This window comes from Carassius gibelio, chromosome B12 (assembly GCF_023724105.1).
Source record: "Carassius gibelio isolate Cgi1373 ecotype wild population from Czech Republic chromosome B12, carGib1.2-hapl.c, whole genome shotgun sequence".
Taxonomy (NCBI): domain Eukaryota; kingdom Metazoa; phylum Chordata; class Actinopteri; order Cypriniformes; family Cyprinidae; genus Carassius; species Carassius gibelio.
This window is the reverse complement of record NC_068407.1, coordinates 5,703,470-5,718,951: the sequence shown is the minus strand read 5'-3', so window position 1 is coordinate 5,718,951 and position 15,482 is coordinate 5,703,470. Positions and strand designations below refer to the sequence as shown.

The 15,482-nt window shown below is 37.2% G+C and overlaps 2 protein-coding genes across 2 annotated transcripts; one reads left to right on the top strand and one right to left on the bottom strand.

Annotated features, from left to right (window-relative positions):
* The first annotated feature begins 6,070 nt into the window (after positions 1 to 6,070).
* Positions 6,071 to 9,227, top strand: timm23a (translocase of inner mitochondrial membrane 23 homolog a (yeast)). The gene is made up of 7 exons (XM_052571473.1): positions 6,071 to 6,450; positions 6,583 to 6,641; positions 7,547 to 7,640; positions 7,723 to 7,807; positions 8,364 to 8,422; positions 8,535 to 8,645; positions 8,745 to 9,227. Exons 1-7 carry the CDS (start codon positions 6,345 to 6,347, stop codon positions 8,855 to 8,857), a joined length of 627 nt encoding a protein of 208 aa, XP_052427433.1. The 5' UTR covers positions 6,071 to 6,344; the 3' UTR covers positions 8,858 to 9,227.
* Positions 9,228 to 11,151: 1,924 nt separating this feature from the next.
* zgc:112285 (uncharacterized protein LOC561476 homolog) lies at positions 11,152 to 14,070 on the bottom strand. Its single transcript, XM_052571471.1, has 6 exons — positions 13,880 to 14,070; positions 13,529 to 13,638; positions 13,352 to 13,446; positions 12,934 to 13,214; positions 12,496 to 12,659; positions 11,152 to 12,397 (listed from the first exon to the last, which is right to left on the bottom strand). The coding sequence occupies exons 1-6, from the start codon at positions 13,998 to 14,000 to the stop codon at positions 12,218 to 12,220; spliced, it is 951 nt and encodes a 316-aa protein (XP_052427431.1). The 5' UTR covers positions 14,001 to 14,070; the 3' UTR covers positions 11,152 to 12,217.
* Positions 14,071 to 15,482: the final 1,412 nt, after the last annotated feature.

The window sequence follows — 15,482 nt, the reverse complement described above, 5'->3', positions numbered from 1 at the left end:
CTAACTTGGTCGCTCTTTCTCTTGTGCTTTTTAAATGTGCCAGAACACTCTGCATACTAATCTGATTCAGGTCTGCTGTAGATAATGGAGAAGATCTGGGTCCAAACTTCTCTACTCTTTAATTGATCATACTGAACAAAGCTGCATTTAACACCAAAGTGACAAGATGATAATGGGGTGGAAAAATCTATAGAAACGGTACAGTGGTTTGAGTTGGACGAACACCCACCTCTATTTCACACAGTCTTACTATATTTAATTTCTCAACATTTTCCATTGTGTGTGCTGTGTTTTTGTATCGTACAACCATCTGTTGAGCTGTTTTTGAAAGTTCTAAGAGTCAAGAAAAAGAGTAACCGCAGATTACACCAGTAATTGTCTTTCAAAGGTTCCATTGAAACCAATGTAAGCGAAACTTCTCAGATTTTCTGGAATGTGCAAGAAAACAAAAGAAGCAATAACTGTCTTTTGTCGAATAACTGGAGGTCAATCCAGTAATGCCTTCTAAATTTGAATATTTTTCAGCTGTGCACATCAGCGCTAACTATAGTAACAAACATCAAGCTTATAAAATGTATCAAATCACTTCCTCATTCGAGCATTGAATATCCTCAGAGAAATCACAGAGGTCAAGATAGCAATTTCTGTTTGTCCGTGGTGCAGCGTTGAGAGGAACTGGAGTCGCCAAAGAAAGCCGATAACTCTGAATAACCTTCTAAAAAACAGTTTTTCAGTTTTCTAACTGTTCACACATTGTTTTAATGAGTTGCTGTTGTGTGTAATGGTCTGTGTTTAGCTGATAAAGCTAATCAGGCTCTTTTAGTTCCCATAAGACCTCATCACTGCACCCAAGAGTCCTAGTTACTAGCTTTTGTTTCCTTTTCAGTTTATAGCAAAGTCACCAACCATAGCCTGCATTAAACAAATCTGGTCATATCCAACTAGAACAGCAACAGAAGTGAATCTGTGACCGTCACAGTTGGTGAAAACTGAAGATAGTGTTGGAATAGGAATATTTCATGCAAAATTAACAATATAATATCATGAATTCAACCCCATTTTATTCTGAATTCATATGCTCTTTATCTTGTTCCATTTAAAATTATTCGTATTAAGAATGTTAATGCTGCTACTTTCCACCCAACTACAATTCACAGAGCCCATGGCTATTGAACTCCAAAAACTAATAAATAGACTCAAATTCATAAAAGTGGTTTATAACTAGTGCAATATATTTCATAAATCTTTTTGTGAGGAACAGAATAAAATGTATTTACTTGTAAGTCAGTGAACTGAGTGAATTGATTCAACTATTCAAAACAGCTCCAAATAATAATTTTTTTAACTGATTTTCAGATTTATCTCAGTGAAATTTAGTGAACAATATGTAGCGATGTATAAAGCACGGCTCATAATTTTTAATTGTTTTTTTAAGTATTTTAAATCATTCATCACCCTGACACACCCTATGCAGATTTTGCTCAAATTTAACCACATGGAGAAAAGTAACCTCTATAAACGATGTTTCACATGCATGCTGCACCATTGATAAAAGTGACTACACAAATCCCACTGAAGAAAAAAAAAATTGCATGTAAGTCTGTTCATTAAACATAAGCGATCATAGATAAAGAAGACTTGATGTAGGCTACAAAGCACAATGTAACCATTTTTCATTTTTGGAGCTTAAAAATGTGCATGGTCTCTGAAAAATGGCACCAGAAAAAGGGGAAGACAGTAAGGTGAGTAGCCTAGTCCTAATGGCAAGATTTTCATTTAAGGGTGGACTGCTCCTTTTATAGCATACACACAAACACACACACACATACAAAATGAAAAAATGGAATGGCACTGAGAGGGAGAAAGTGAAATGGATGGAAAAGGAGAAAGTGTGATTAATTCGCTCCCCACAGAAGGCAAACTGTTCATTAAACACCACGCGTTTTGTATTTAATGGTTCCTGCATCTCCAAATTATTAGCTGCTATGTTAGGTAATCATTCCTTCGCCGTCCTCTCTCTATCTCTAACCTGCAATTAAAACCTCAATTTCCTGTCTTGTTCCTTTTCTGATGTCCCGCCTATCCTTAATTCACAGTGCTGCTTACATTCACAAAAACACAAGCACACAGCACACACTATCCAATGTAATGGAGCGTAATGCAGCAGTAAGAGTGAAATGGATAATGGTTTCAGCTGAGGGCCAAAGAGGAAAGATGAAATGGGTAAGTTACTGTTAAGAGAGAGACACAGTATCCTCTGTTGACTCGCACTCTGACTTCCCCCTCGGAGGCTGCAATGACCTTTAAAACCTCTATACCCAACAAACTCACAACTCTCTGTCCCAACTTTCCAAACGCAAATAGAACCCTTTACTTCCCTCTTTCCTTCCTTCCTTCCTTCCTTGTCAACTACTGATCTTATTGGATGCCAATAGCAAGCTAAGCCCTGAGAGATTGAGGAAGAGGCGACAGACTCCTCGTAGAAAAATGAATTGAGAAAAAATTGCAATAAATATTCAGGTTTATTTCTCTCTCTCTCTCTCTCTCTCTCTCTCTCTCTCTCTATATATATATATATATATATATATACTGCAATAAATATTCAGGTTTATGTTTGAACATTTGAAATCAGGGAAGCTGGTTTCATCAGTTCTGTTGAAGCAAGGGGAGTTTCAGCACAAGCGCAGGTCTTCTAGGAAACGAGCCACACTTGATCTTAAACAATGACCACAAAGACATGTCCAGCATGAGGATATGGAGAGGGTGGGGAATGTCCTCCCAAAGGGCTCGAACAGAACAAATCTCAAGGAACGCTTCCTTCTCCTCTATTAAAGAACCGTTTCCACTGACACATCCATCAATGCTTATGTAAGAGAGGAAGTCATCGCTGTTTACCTAGCTTGTGTAATTGTTTCTATTCATAGCTAAAGATCTGAGAAATGTCAGAAGTGGGGATGGTGGGGTGCATATAAAGGACTGAGCAAATTAAACAGGATGCCACAGACAGATGTTACGCTATAGCAGAGTCGCACAGCAGGGCGCTGTTTCGCTTCGGTTTCATTCAATAGATTTTCCAAGTATAGATGTACAGGATCCGAGTTTACTCGATTTTTAGACACATACGGTGCGTTTGAACTTGTAGGATGCTTCTCTGTCTTCCATAGGTGTTCCCATTCCTCTTCCTCTCGTTCTGTGGGGTCCCTCCGCCCTTCCTGTCTGCTCTCAGAGGATGGGGCCTGGGGTCTGGCTCAGTCCTGGCCCCCCACTCTGGCTCCACAAGGCTGGACGCTGCCCAGACTGGTGGGAGAGGACAGCAGAACTTGGCAGGCCGCAGTGGAGAACATTCACAGCCAAGCCAAAGTCCTAAAGCACTGCCAGAGAATAACGGGGAGCTTGAAATGACAAGAGCTAAGCCAAGGGACAACTGTGGCTCTTGGATTTTACTTTGTATCTGGGATATTATAAGGCTTACGTAAATCTGTTGCGAGTGTCAGCCGGGCTTTAACGAAGCAAATCCACATTAAAGGGGAGCTGTTGAGTTTGTGTGGACTCAAAACTTAAAACAGGTGATTCTGTTTAACTCTTGTTTGAAGCACAGTGAATCTTCCAGGAGTCTGTCAAGTTACATTTGACCGTAACATCAAAGCATAACAAAGTAGAACACTATTTAGTACTGTTTGTGCCTTAAATAAATTGAAGATTAACGTGCAGAGGACCTCACTTCAAAATGCCACTAGGTCATAAGCCATTGATCCATGTGATTTTATTTTTACATCTGTTGTATGAATCTGTTGTATGGCTTTAAAACTTTTTACCCTCATGTCGTTCCAAACCTGTAAGTTTGTTTCTTACAAAAGAAGATATTTTGAGGAATGTTAAAGAACCCAGCAGTTGTTGGTCCCCATTGACTTCCATAGTAGGAAAATAAATATATGGAAAGCAATGGGGACAATCAACTATTTGATTATCAGCATTCTTCAAAAAATCTTCTTTAATGTTCAATATAAGAAAGAAACTCATACAGTTTTAAAACTATCTGAGGGGGAGTAAATGATTGCTGAATACAATTTCTTAATGTCTTTTAGTTAAAAAAAAAAATCTATTTTAAATAAATGCATTCATCCATTCAGATTCCTGAAAAATTTAGGTATAAAAAAAAACATATTACACAATATTATTACTTCAACTGTTTTGATCAAATTAATGCAGCCTTGATGAGTAAGACTTCTTTCAAAAACATCAAAAAATTAATTTGATGAAATGTGTGCTCACACACACAAATAAATAAGATATGTTTGAATTTTGAACAGCAAGTAACAATAATGTGCTATGCTTGTTGTTTCCCTCTTTATGAAACAAGCATGATGGCTTTAAAGTCTTCATCTGAAAGGTTCAGAGGACCCCTCTTGTCCTCCCCTCTCATCTCTTTTAAACTAGTTTAAGAAACAGAGCCTCTGGCAGCTTTCATATCTCCATGGTAACACACCCCCTTTGGGGTCCTTCTGGAGTTTTTTTGTGTGTACTAAATGTTGTTGTTTTTGAGTTTTGACACAAAAACTCTGAATCTAAGGCCGATAACAAAGCATGAAGATAAAACATAAGTGTGATTAAAAGATATTCTTTGAGATGAATCCATTATGACATCACAGCCGTTTCCCAGTCCTTGGGGTGCCTGTCTCTATTCGGCTGTCTCTGGTTCTCTTCAGCACTGTGGGCTGTCTATAGGAGTTCTTCCACTGACTGTGAATAGTCTTTTTGTTGGGGAACAGTGAGCCATTTCTGCTCCCACAGAAAGCCCTGGGTAATTTAGTGTGGATGCCAGGAAGTCTGAGCTCACAGAATGACAACAATGGCAAACGTTATTGCTCCACCTCAAGGGGTGGAAAAGAAAGAGACATAAAAAAATAAATAAATAGCTGTGGTGATAGAATTCTGCTTCAGCACCATCCCACACGGCGAATTCCTCTTAAATCTCATGTGAAGATCAGAACATACCTTTACACCTTTATGGTGGTAAACAACAATTTGAGCTTTAAAGCATGCGTCATGGGACATGCCCCCCCCCATACACACACAAACTAACAAATCAGTTGAAAAGAAAAAGAAAAAACGTTTAAGAAAAGAAAGAAAGAAAGTAAAGAAAAAGAAAAAGAAAACAACTCATAATAGATTCATAATACTCCACCAGAAACTTAAAACACATTGTCCTCGTCTGCCATCTAGTGGGAAAGCATTATCACTGGTGTCATAGGTTCAGGGAATTATTTTTACATTTAAAACATTTTCTTCAACTAAATCAAACATAGTCTAATTACTTTAAACTGAATAATTTAAAATGAAATAAATGTTACATTTACCTATAGAATTAAAATCACATACCAAAGTATCTTTAAATAAAGAAGAGGATATCATAACAGCAGCATTTAAATAAATGAATAAATAAATCATTATTTATTTTTAATTTACTTATTTTATAATTAGTTTTTATTTTATTATTACGAATGATTACAGATCCCTGTCCTGTTTCTGTAGTTTACTGTAGCTTACAATTTCATGTTTTTAGTTGTTGATCTTCCGTTGATTTTAATGTTTTCAATGCTATTTTTTTCTTATAAACTCACTTAATATTAATATTAACATTAACGTTTATTTCTGCTACTGCAAATGCCAAATACAGACAGCGTATCTGACAGCAACATGTTTACTTTCGTTTTACTCCCAGGAAGTTACTTTAGTTTGTACGTTAGATCTTTCTTGTTATGAAAAAAAAAATCCCTTTCCCAACGAAACACTGACGGTCGCAAAATGCAGTGTAATCAACTGTCAGGTCCGTTGAAGTCTGTCAAAGACCATTAACCTCAGAACGAGATCACACACTTTTCATATCGATAGCAGATAGCTTATTTCAGTAAACTAATATTTGTTTATTTTTGTATGTAATACATATATATATATATATATATATATATATATATATATATATATATATATATATATATATATATATATATATATATATATATTACTGATTTTATTATATATTCAGCCATCACTCGAGTCATTTTACGACAGTGTTACGTCAGCTGTGTCCTGTCACTTTACGGCAGAGCGGCATGTGGAGGTCAGAGATACAGAATTTCTCGGTCAGAGACTGAAAACTCTCTAATTATCAACCTCAACAATTGACAACTCAGCACAGTGACATCTCTGTGGAATTTTCAACAGACGATATACAACACAACGCCGTCGATAAAGCAAATCGTTATTATTCGCTAACCTCCGTCAATTTGAACGCGTGTCGGTTAGGAAGAAGTCTCATCTTCATCTGTATCATCTCTTAAGACATGGATAATAACACACCGGCATCAGGAGGGTTTAAAGGTGGGCTCGGGAGCCTTCTCGGTGGAGGAAGCCCTGAGTATTCAAATACTGAGCTCGCAGGAGTCCCATGTAAGTGTTGTGTGGCTAATATTTACTTACTTTAAGAGTCTGATTCAGATTATACAGTCAAATTAGATATTGTGAGTAACGTTATTTGTTCATTTCTTATAATGTATAATGGGTGTTTTCTGTCATTTTAAGTGACTGGTATGAGTCCTCTCTCGCCTTACCTCAATGTTGACCCTCGTTACCTTGTGCAGGTGAGTTTCTGTAATACCACAATGTTACAGTTCAGGCCTATTTAAAGCTTTTCTGTGATAGAAATGAGCCTGTCGTATGAATTGGCAAAGTTAAACTTATGTTAGAGGATACATTGACTGAAATAATGGGTACGAACGATGTCACAATATTAGCTTGATTAATGGTCAAACAAAACAAAAGGTGTTAACATACTGTACAAAAAGATCAGAAGAATTGTTTTGACTACTAACTGTAATAAATAAATTGCAAATTTTTACAATACCTGACATTTTTGAAAAATATTCTTGTTTTCCTGAGAATATGATTTTGCATTTTAATTCAGATCTGCATTTATTAGTTTAGCCATTCTTTAATGTGTACTATTGTGATTTATATGTGACCCTGGGACCACTAAACCCGTCATAAGGGTCTTTAAAAAAAAAAAAAAAAACCTAAGATTTATACATCATTGGAAGCTGAGTAAATATCTTTCCATTGATGTATGGTTTGTTAGGATCAGACAATATTTGTCCGAGATACATACAACTATTTGAAAATGGAATCTGAGGGTGCAAAAAGAAAGAAAAATTGAATTATTGAGAAAATCACCTTTAAAGTTGACCACATGAATTTCTTAGCAATGCATAGTACTAATCAAAATTAAGTTTTGATATATTTACAATAGTAAATTTAACAAATACCTTCATGGAACATTTACTTAATGTGTTAATGATTTTTGCCATAAAATAAAAATAAATAATTTACACCCATACACTGTGTTGTTGGCTATTGCTACAAACATACCTGTGCTACTTATGACTGGTTTTGTGGTCCAGGGTCACATATTGTGTTTTCTTGTTTATACAAGATTGCTGTCGTACCAAAAACTTATTTTATGATGTTTTTCTTCTTTGTCTTTTCTTAGGACAATGATGAGTTTATCTTGCCCACTGGGGCAAATAAAACCCGTGGTCGCTTTGAGCTGGCCTTCTTCACCATCGGGGGATGCTGTATAACAGGTGAGGCCTGTCACTCTACAAGCTTTGATCAGCCTTTGTCTTTAATCATCGCCCATTTTAACGGTTGTTTATTTCTTTGAAGGCGCAGCATTTGGGACACTTAATGGTCTCCGTATGGGCCTGACAGAAACTAGAGACATGCCATGGTCAAAACCCAGAAATGTCCAGTAAGAGTCTGTTCCTTTATAAACTTTGATTTGAAATGATAAGTTAGTCTATAGATAACTCATAAAGGATTTTTTTGAATTTCAGTCACTAATATAATGTTGATGTGATGCAGCTTATGACCAATTCGATGCAATGCATTTTTATGCATTTTATCCAGAAACTGAAAATATTTGTCCGAAATCATTGACACATTTCGTTAGGTAGCACTTCTGCAGTGATATGTTTGTCAGCATTTACTTTTCACACATATTTTGGATAAGCTACTACAGATAAACTTCACTTTGACCAGAAATGCTGCTGGAATATCAATAAGTATGATTTGTTTGCCTATAGAGGCGGCTACTCTTTTGAATTTAATTACTCAATCCTCTTTTTGTTGTTGTTCTGTTTTTGGTAAAATTGAAAATGAATTTCAGTTTCGGTGTTTCCATAAAAATAAAAATAAAATTTGGTGTATCATTAAGTTAAGTTATATTTGTTTTGACAAACTGAAACTGTCTATCCATTGTTTATTACCCACACTTCGACTTTAACACTGACCTTTGATATGTTCAGAATTTTGAACATGGTCACACGACAAGGTGCATCATGGGCCAACACTCTAGGATCTGTGGGTAAGAATTGCATTGAATCCAAACAGCTTTTGCAAAAGAATATCACATCTGTTGCATAATTAATTGTAGAAACTTATTCATAATAAATTTTTTGTTTTCCTTTTCTCAACAGCTCTTTTGTATAGTGTTTTCGGTGTGGCCATTGAGAAGGCCAGGGGTGCAGAGGATGACCTGAACACAGTGGCAGCCGGAACATTAACAGGGATGCTTTTTAAATCCACGGGTGAGAAAAAGGGACAATATCATTGCCATCACTGATTTAAAGTTATGAACAGAATGTTTATTGTATTTATTGATAAAAATGTACATTTATTTTGTACAGCTGGACTCAAAGGAGCTGCCAGAGGAGGTCTCGTTGGTTTAGCCATGTCAGGCCTGTATGCTCTTTACAGCAACTGGGATCACTTGAAGGGGACATCACCTTCACGTTACTGAGGATAACTGAGAGCTCAAACCATGGACTTATTTTGACTCTGAGCCCATTCTTAATGTTATGACCCCCTTTTGGAGATGCATTCTTTTCTTCTTTATGAAACCTGTGGACCACCACACGTGTACAGACTTCTTCAGTTACATTAAGTGTAATATTTAAATGGAAGAGCCAGAGTGCCACTAGATTACTTGGTGGACTGTGCATTTGCTGGTACTGTACATGTCTTTTTAGGTGCAAGTTGCAGGAACTCTGTATCCTTTAATCATGAGGTTTTATCTGTTCTCATTCTGGACTGATGTATTTTGTCTGTGCAGACTAAACTGGCTGCTTCCTCTCTAAAACCGTAAAAAAATTAAATACAAGTTTCCACTGTTTGAGACTCTTCATTTGCATTTTAGGGATATTAAAATAATGTAGTTAGATGGAATCTAATTCCCTTTTTTAGTTTTAGCTCAAGGATTGAAGCAATTAAAATGAATGTATTACCAAAATATCTTTACCTATTCCAATGCCTACCTGTAGAAATAACCGGAAAACAATTCATAGAGTGGGATAAATTGCTTTCACGTTTTATTTGGCAAGGGAAAAAGCCCAGAGTACGCTTTAAAACATTGCAGCTCCCAAAGGATAAAGGAGGGTGGGCTCTTCCCTCATTAAAAGACTATTATACAGCAGCGCAAATTAGGACAGTGGTGAATTGGTGTGACCCACATTATAATGCTCCTTGGAAGGATATGGAAAACTATACTACAAAGAATATCCCTGTACAAGCAATATTAGCAGATAATAATTTAAGACAATATATAGATACGCTAGAAGACCCATGGACAAAGCTTACTTTAAATGTTTGGGCATCTGTGATAAAAGAATTTAAATTATTGGAATATACTTCCATTCTTAAATGGATTGCTTATGATTCAGACTTCACTCCAAATCAGTCGGATAATAGATTCAAGTTGTGGACAAATAAGGGAATAACTTCTTTTTGCACAATCATTGAGAAAGGTGTAATTCTAAGCTTTCAAGTATTGAAGGAAAAGATCTCATTAGAAAATCAGGATTTTTACAGATATCTTCAGGCTCGAAGTTATTATGATAAAAAAATAAAAGGGAAATTTAAAGATAATCTTAATCCACTAATAGAATTGCTTAAAAAAGCATATACATCAGGTATTAGATATAAGATAGTCTCTCAGATATACAAGAGCTTAATAAATATGAAAAAACACTCTACAAATTATATAAAAAAGAAATGGATGACAGAAAGTGGAATATTTTTTTCTGATGAAGAATGGTCAATTGTATGGAAATTTCAGTGGAAATCAACTAGGTCACTAAATTGGAAGGAGTATTGTTGGAAAAATATTATTAGATATTTTATAACACCAATACAAACAGCCAAATACAGTAATAACACTCCAAAATGTTGGCGAAACTGTGGATGCAATGAAGCAAACCATTATCATATATTTTGGGAATGCCTACATATTCAGGAATATTGGAAAGAATTACAGGATGCTCTTGAACATATTTTTAGAAGAGACATACTTCTAGAATTCAAACTACTGTATTTTGGTTGTGCTAGCTTAGAAACTACTGCAGCAGATAACAAATATCTGATGGGCGTCCTCTTAGCAGCCAGTAAGAAGGCAATTACTCGCAAATGGTTGCAACAAGAGAGACCGACATTAGATGACTGGATAGATGTGACCATAGAGATTTATATGATGGAAAACATTACCTTTTTTGTTAACTTAAAGAGAGATGTTTTTCTGGAAAAGTGGAGGAATTGGGTTGCATATGTATCCGAAAGAAGATCAGATTTTGCTTCTATACTTAAATAGATCAAGATTAATATATAATGTATATGTTAATAATATATGTTTGTGTATGTATGTAATAATCATTTCCATAAGTCATTTGAGAATAGAATAAGTCATCTGAGGTTGTTAAGGATTGAGTTTAACTAAGACACATGTTCTTTCCCTGGATATATATAGTTTCTATTTTTATTTTTATTTTTTTGCCCTTGTTGTTTTTTTTTTTTTATTTTATTATTTTTATTTTTTGTTTTACTATAAAAAATTGTAAAAAAGGAAAAGAAATTATATTTTGAAATAATCGAACAAACCCAAAGTACAAATCATACTTAAAACACAGCAAGTAATTGTTCATACCTGTATTTGTTAAAACACTTTGTGATCGTAATGAGTATTATGTAAACTGAAATATATTGTGTTGTGATTGTACTGAAATGAAAGATCAAAATAAACATAAAATAGTAAAAAAAAAAATAATGTAGTTGATACAGAATTTCTGTGTGTTGTGCATGAATTGGTACACTATTCTGTATTCACGTAGTTCTAAATATAATATAAAAACAAATAATTATTTTAAAAGTTTTTTTTTTTTATACACAGTATGGTTTATTTGTAAGCAGGTCAACCTTTATTTCAACAGTCAATGAGTACAAATGAATCATAATTCTAATATTCCAGAATGAATGATCATGTGCTTGTATGTTACGATATGCACACATTGTCATATTTTCAGATGAAAGCATAAAAAAAAATCCTTTCAGTGATATTTCTCAACCAGGACAACCATTGGATACTCATCCTATCATTTAAGCATTAATTATACCAATAACCTAAACTCTCCCTGTAGTTTGAATACTTGTGAGTGATAGATGCATAGTTTAAATGATAAAATAATTCAAGCTCCCTCTCAAAATAATGATCATATAGATTAAAGAGAAGTAATTTATGGAATTTAAATGGATAAATTCCTTGTAGCGGTTTAAATTTGGAAATTACCTGCACTGTTCAGTGAAAACCACTGCAGTTAGAGTGTTCTTAAGGGAGACTGTCTCCCACAACAGGTGAAATTTCCTATCACTACTTGACGTTGACCGTCAAAGCACCTTAGGAACTGAACGTTGGACTGCCCATGAAAGGGCAAATGTATGTGCCAGTCCTCTACAGAAAAAAAACAAGGCCAACTGGACTGATGAGTGTAAAGTTGAATAGCCAGGACTTGTTTTACAGATGTTTCTTGGCTTGTCGAACACAAGGTGGAGATCAGTGTGATTTAGCTGAAAGCAGTTAAAACTTTGCAGTTCATGTTCTACAGCGAAGCCCATCTCACATGCATAGCGGAGAAATGACCCACAAACTGGTGCAAACTACCCTAACTTGGTGGCTGCTGGTTGTGATGCTGCACACCAGCTACCAGCGCACGGACCACAAATGGATGAGCAGGTCCATGGGCCGGACCCAGATCTGGGACATGGCATTAAATCTTGAAATTATGACCCTTCCTGTGCCTACAAATGTGGACAAGGAATTCTTTGAGGTTGGAACTTAGTGCAAGAAGAAGTCCCTGATGCGTGTGGCCTCTATCCATGGGATGTAGGCAGCGGTGCGAGTGAAGACGCTGGGCTTGTTCTCCACTGTGCATCCGATAGGACCGAAGCTCACGATGCCGTGCACCTCCCAGCGGTCACGCCCCTCCTGGCACAGCAGAGGGCCACCAGAGTCACCCTACAAGAAGAAGAGCCACACAGAATGTAGATGAATAGTTGAAGTTGAGTTGAAGAAGGGGCACCTTGATGAATTTTCCCATGAAACTGTCTTCTCACTTGGCATGCGGCTGGGGTCCCCTCTGTATCTCTGAAGCCAGCACAAATCATGGAGTCCCTCACGCGGTCACCCCAGAACTTCTTCTGCCGGCAGGTCTTATAGTCAATGATTGGGAGCCTTGCTTGGTTCAGAGCCTCAGCAAGTGACACATTTTCTTTTCCACCTAAGATTTACAGAGGAAGAAGAGATGCCAAACCTATATTCTAAGTGGGATAAGTGGATCAAGTCCCTTAGTAAACTCAATGATATCAATAAAACATTAAAATATTACTGTTTTTGCCTCAGGGAGGCACGCTCAGTTGGGTACGCTATTACAGTACACTCTTCAGTCAAATGTTTTTAATAAATAATCCAGCTATCATATTTCAAGACCCAGCGTTCACAAAAGATTCAAATTGAAATACATGAAGGTCAAAGGCGTATAATGTAGATTTTACCTCGTGTGTCGCCCCAGCCAGTCACCCAACAGTAGTGCCCTGGTTTAAGGTTGATCTGCTTGCGCGGCAGGCAGGCATAGCGGATGAAGTTACTGGTTTGGATGTCCGTGGCAGCTTTAACCAATGCGATGTCATAGTCCAGCTCACTGTGGGCTGGATAACGAAAGTGCTCATGCCTGTAGATCCTCTTCACTGGAAAAATACGCTCGGCGGACTCAGCTCTTTTCAGTTGATGCTTACCCAAAACGATACGCCAGCTACTAGCATCCTCTGCTTTCCCCCTAGGCAGTGAAAAGCACAAAGAGAGGAACTTAACACACAGATGTTTATGTTTTTCAGCAGCTAAAGGGGAAAGAACCAGGAGCATTGTCTTGTATAAATTTAAGCAAGTTCTGCCTCTACTGGTGATTTGCCTTACTTCTGGAAGCAGTGAGCAGCAGTAAGAACCCAGTTCTTATGGATCAGAGTCCCTCCACACACATGAACATAATGTTTACTGCCTCTAGGACGAACCTATAAAAACAGATACCAGCTTAAGTGACTTCCTCTTATGTTGCACCTTGAGATGTTCTGTGTAATGTAAAGTGCAGTTTACCTGCAGTGAGACTTGCCAAGGCCAGGAGTGGGGTCTCGCTTCGTTGCCCGACACAATACGTTCCACTGTGTTTGGTTTGAAATGAGCCAGGCCACAGTCTTTCGGCCAGTCTAAGGACAGAACAACACTTACGTTAATATCAGTTCAATTATGTAGACAAGCAAACACAAGGTGCACAGGATTTATGAAGGGATTAGCAAATGAAAGGTGTTGTACCAGGAGAGGAAAGAAGGAAAGGAAATCCATATTTGGATCTTTGAGAAAGACATAGAAAGAAGTATAAATTCAGTTTTTCAACACTTGTAATCCACTTGAAAGATGCCAGTGGTCAGCTTTCATTTAGTTTCTCACCGAGGTGGAGGACTTTGTGCTGTTGAAGGCGACTGGGGTTGAATGCATGGGTGGAGGCTCTGTCCAGCGCCAGACCCAGCAGCATTAGCAACAGTGGAAAAAATAGGCTTCTTACTGCCATGATCTACAGTAAACTGTGTGTTGCACATCGGAGATTACCCATTTATACTATGCCTGGGGCAGGGCCCATCCTTTGTGCACTCCACGCCCCTGTCTTTGGGACAAAGCACGTTGACAATACCCCTCCCAATCCTGGATTGTTCTGGTGGGGTAGCCGAGGGTTTTCGGAACAAGCTGGCCCCATGGGATCATGGGAGTCCCATCAGCACTTTCAGCTACAGACCGTCCCTTGCCACTTTGCAAAACAACTCGCCCAGAATAGATTGCCAGTAGACTCCTTATAGTCACGCCATGCTGTTTGGATGAGGAAAGGTGCTGACCTTCATGTGACCTTCTGTTGCTTACTGAAACCTTGCAGGGCCCCAGGGAAAACCCTGATAAATAATTAAAAAGATCATGACTGATCTGTGTCATTTAAATAATAATTTCATTAAAGATTACCAGAACTTGTTTTCAGTAAGCACTCATTTATCCAAAGTGACTTACAGTACAGTCCACTCTTTACAGCAACAATCCCCTTTGGAGCAACGTGGCATTCAAAGTCTTGATCAAGGGCACAATGGTGATTATACATATACTTAGCTTTTCAACTCAACATTAAACCACTACAAACCATTGTATTTTCATAATAAGTTTTACAATTATTCTTACTCAGAGCTTATTTATACTTCTCTGAGTACAAGATAGGAAAGGACCAAAGGTTTATACATTATAGTGATTTAAAGGGCTCCTATTGTGCTCGTTTATTTTGTTTTTGGTGTGTACTAGAAGAGGCTGTCATTCTAGGTTGCTCAAAAAACACTATATTTTTCATATATTTTACGTTATTGCAACACCTCTCCAGTCTGGCATGAACGGCTCGAATAGTTACTGTATCAAATGAAGGCCTGCCTTCTGAAATACTAAATGTGCTGTGATTGGTTAGCTGGGCCAGTGTGTGTTGTGATTGTCAACACTTAGCGCCTGGTCCGGAAATGTCATACCCTTTACCATAGCTGCCTGTGAACTTCAGTTTAAATATTGCATCAAAATCAAATCGATTTGAGCGCGATTTAAACCCGGATGATTGCAACCTCTCTAAGTTCGTCTGCCTTGGGAAAGCTAGCGTGTCTCTGACATAGTGATAACACTCATTGCCTTCTCTAGTGTAGCTCAACAAGGTTTTTTCCCATTGGTTGGCATTTGTGATATCACAAATCCCGGAAAATATGCATTGTAGTCCAAACGACTCATTCGTTGTAGTTTTTTAAGTGATTTCTGTTAGATAAAATATCTCCTTTTGAAGTGGACTTTGAACTTTGTAACACTGCATATCTTTTTAATTCTCACACAGCAACATTACAGACTAACTAAAGTTGAAAAAGTGAAAAAGCATAATAGGGCCCCTTTAAGTGCTGTGTGAATTCGTCTCTCATGTTACCAGCAGAGGGCATAAGAGTCAGAATACAACGATGCAACAGTGCCTGTGAAATCTTACTAAGGT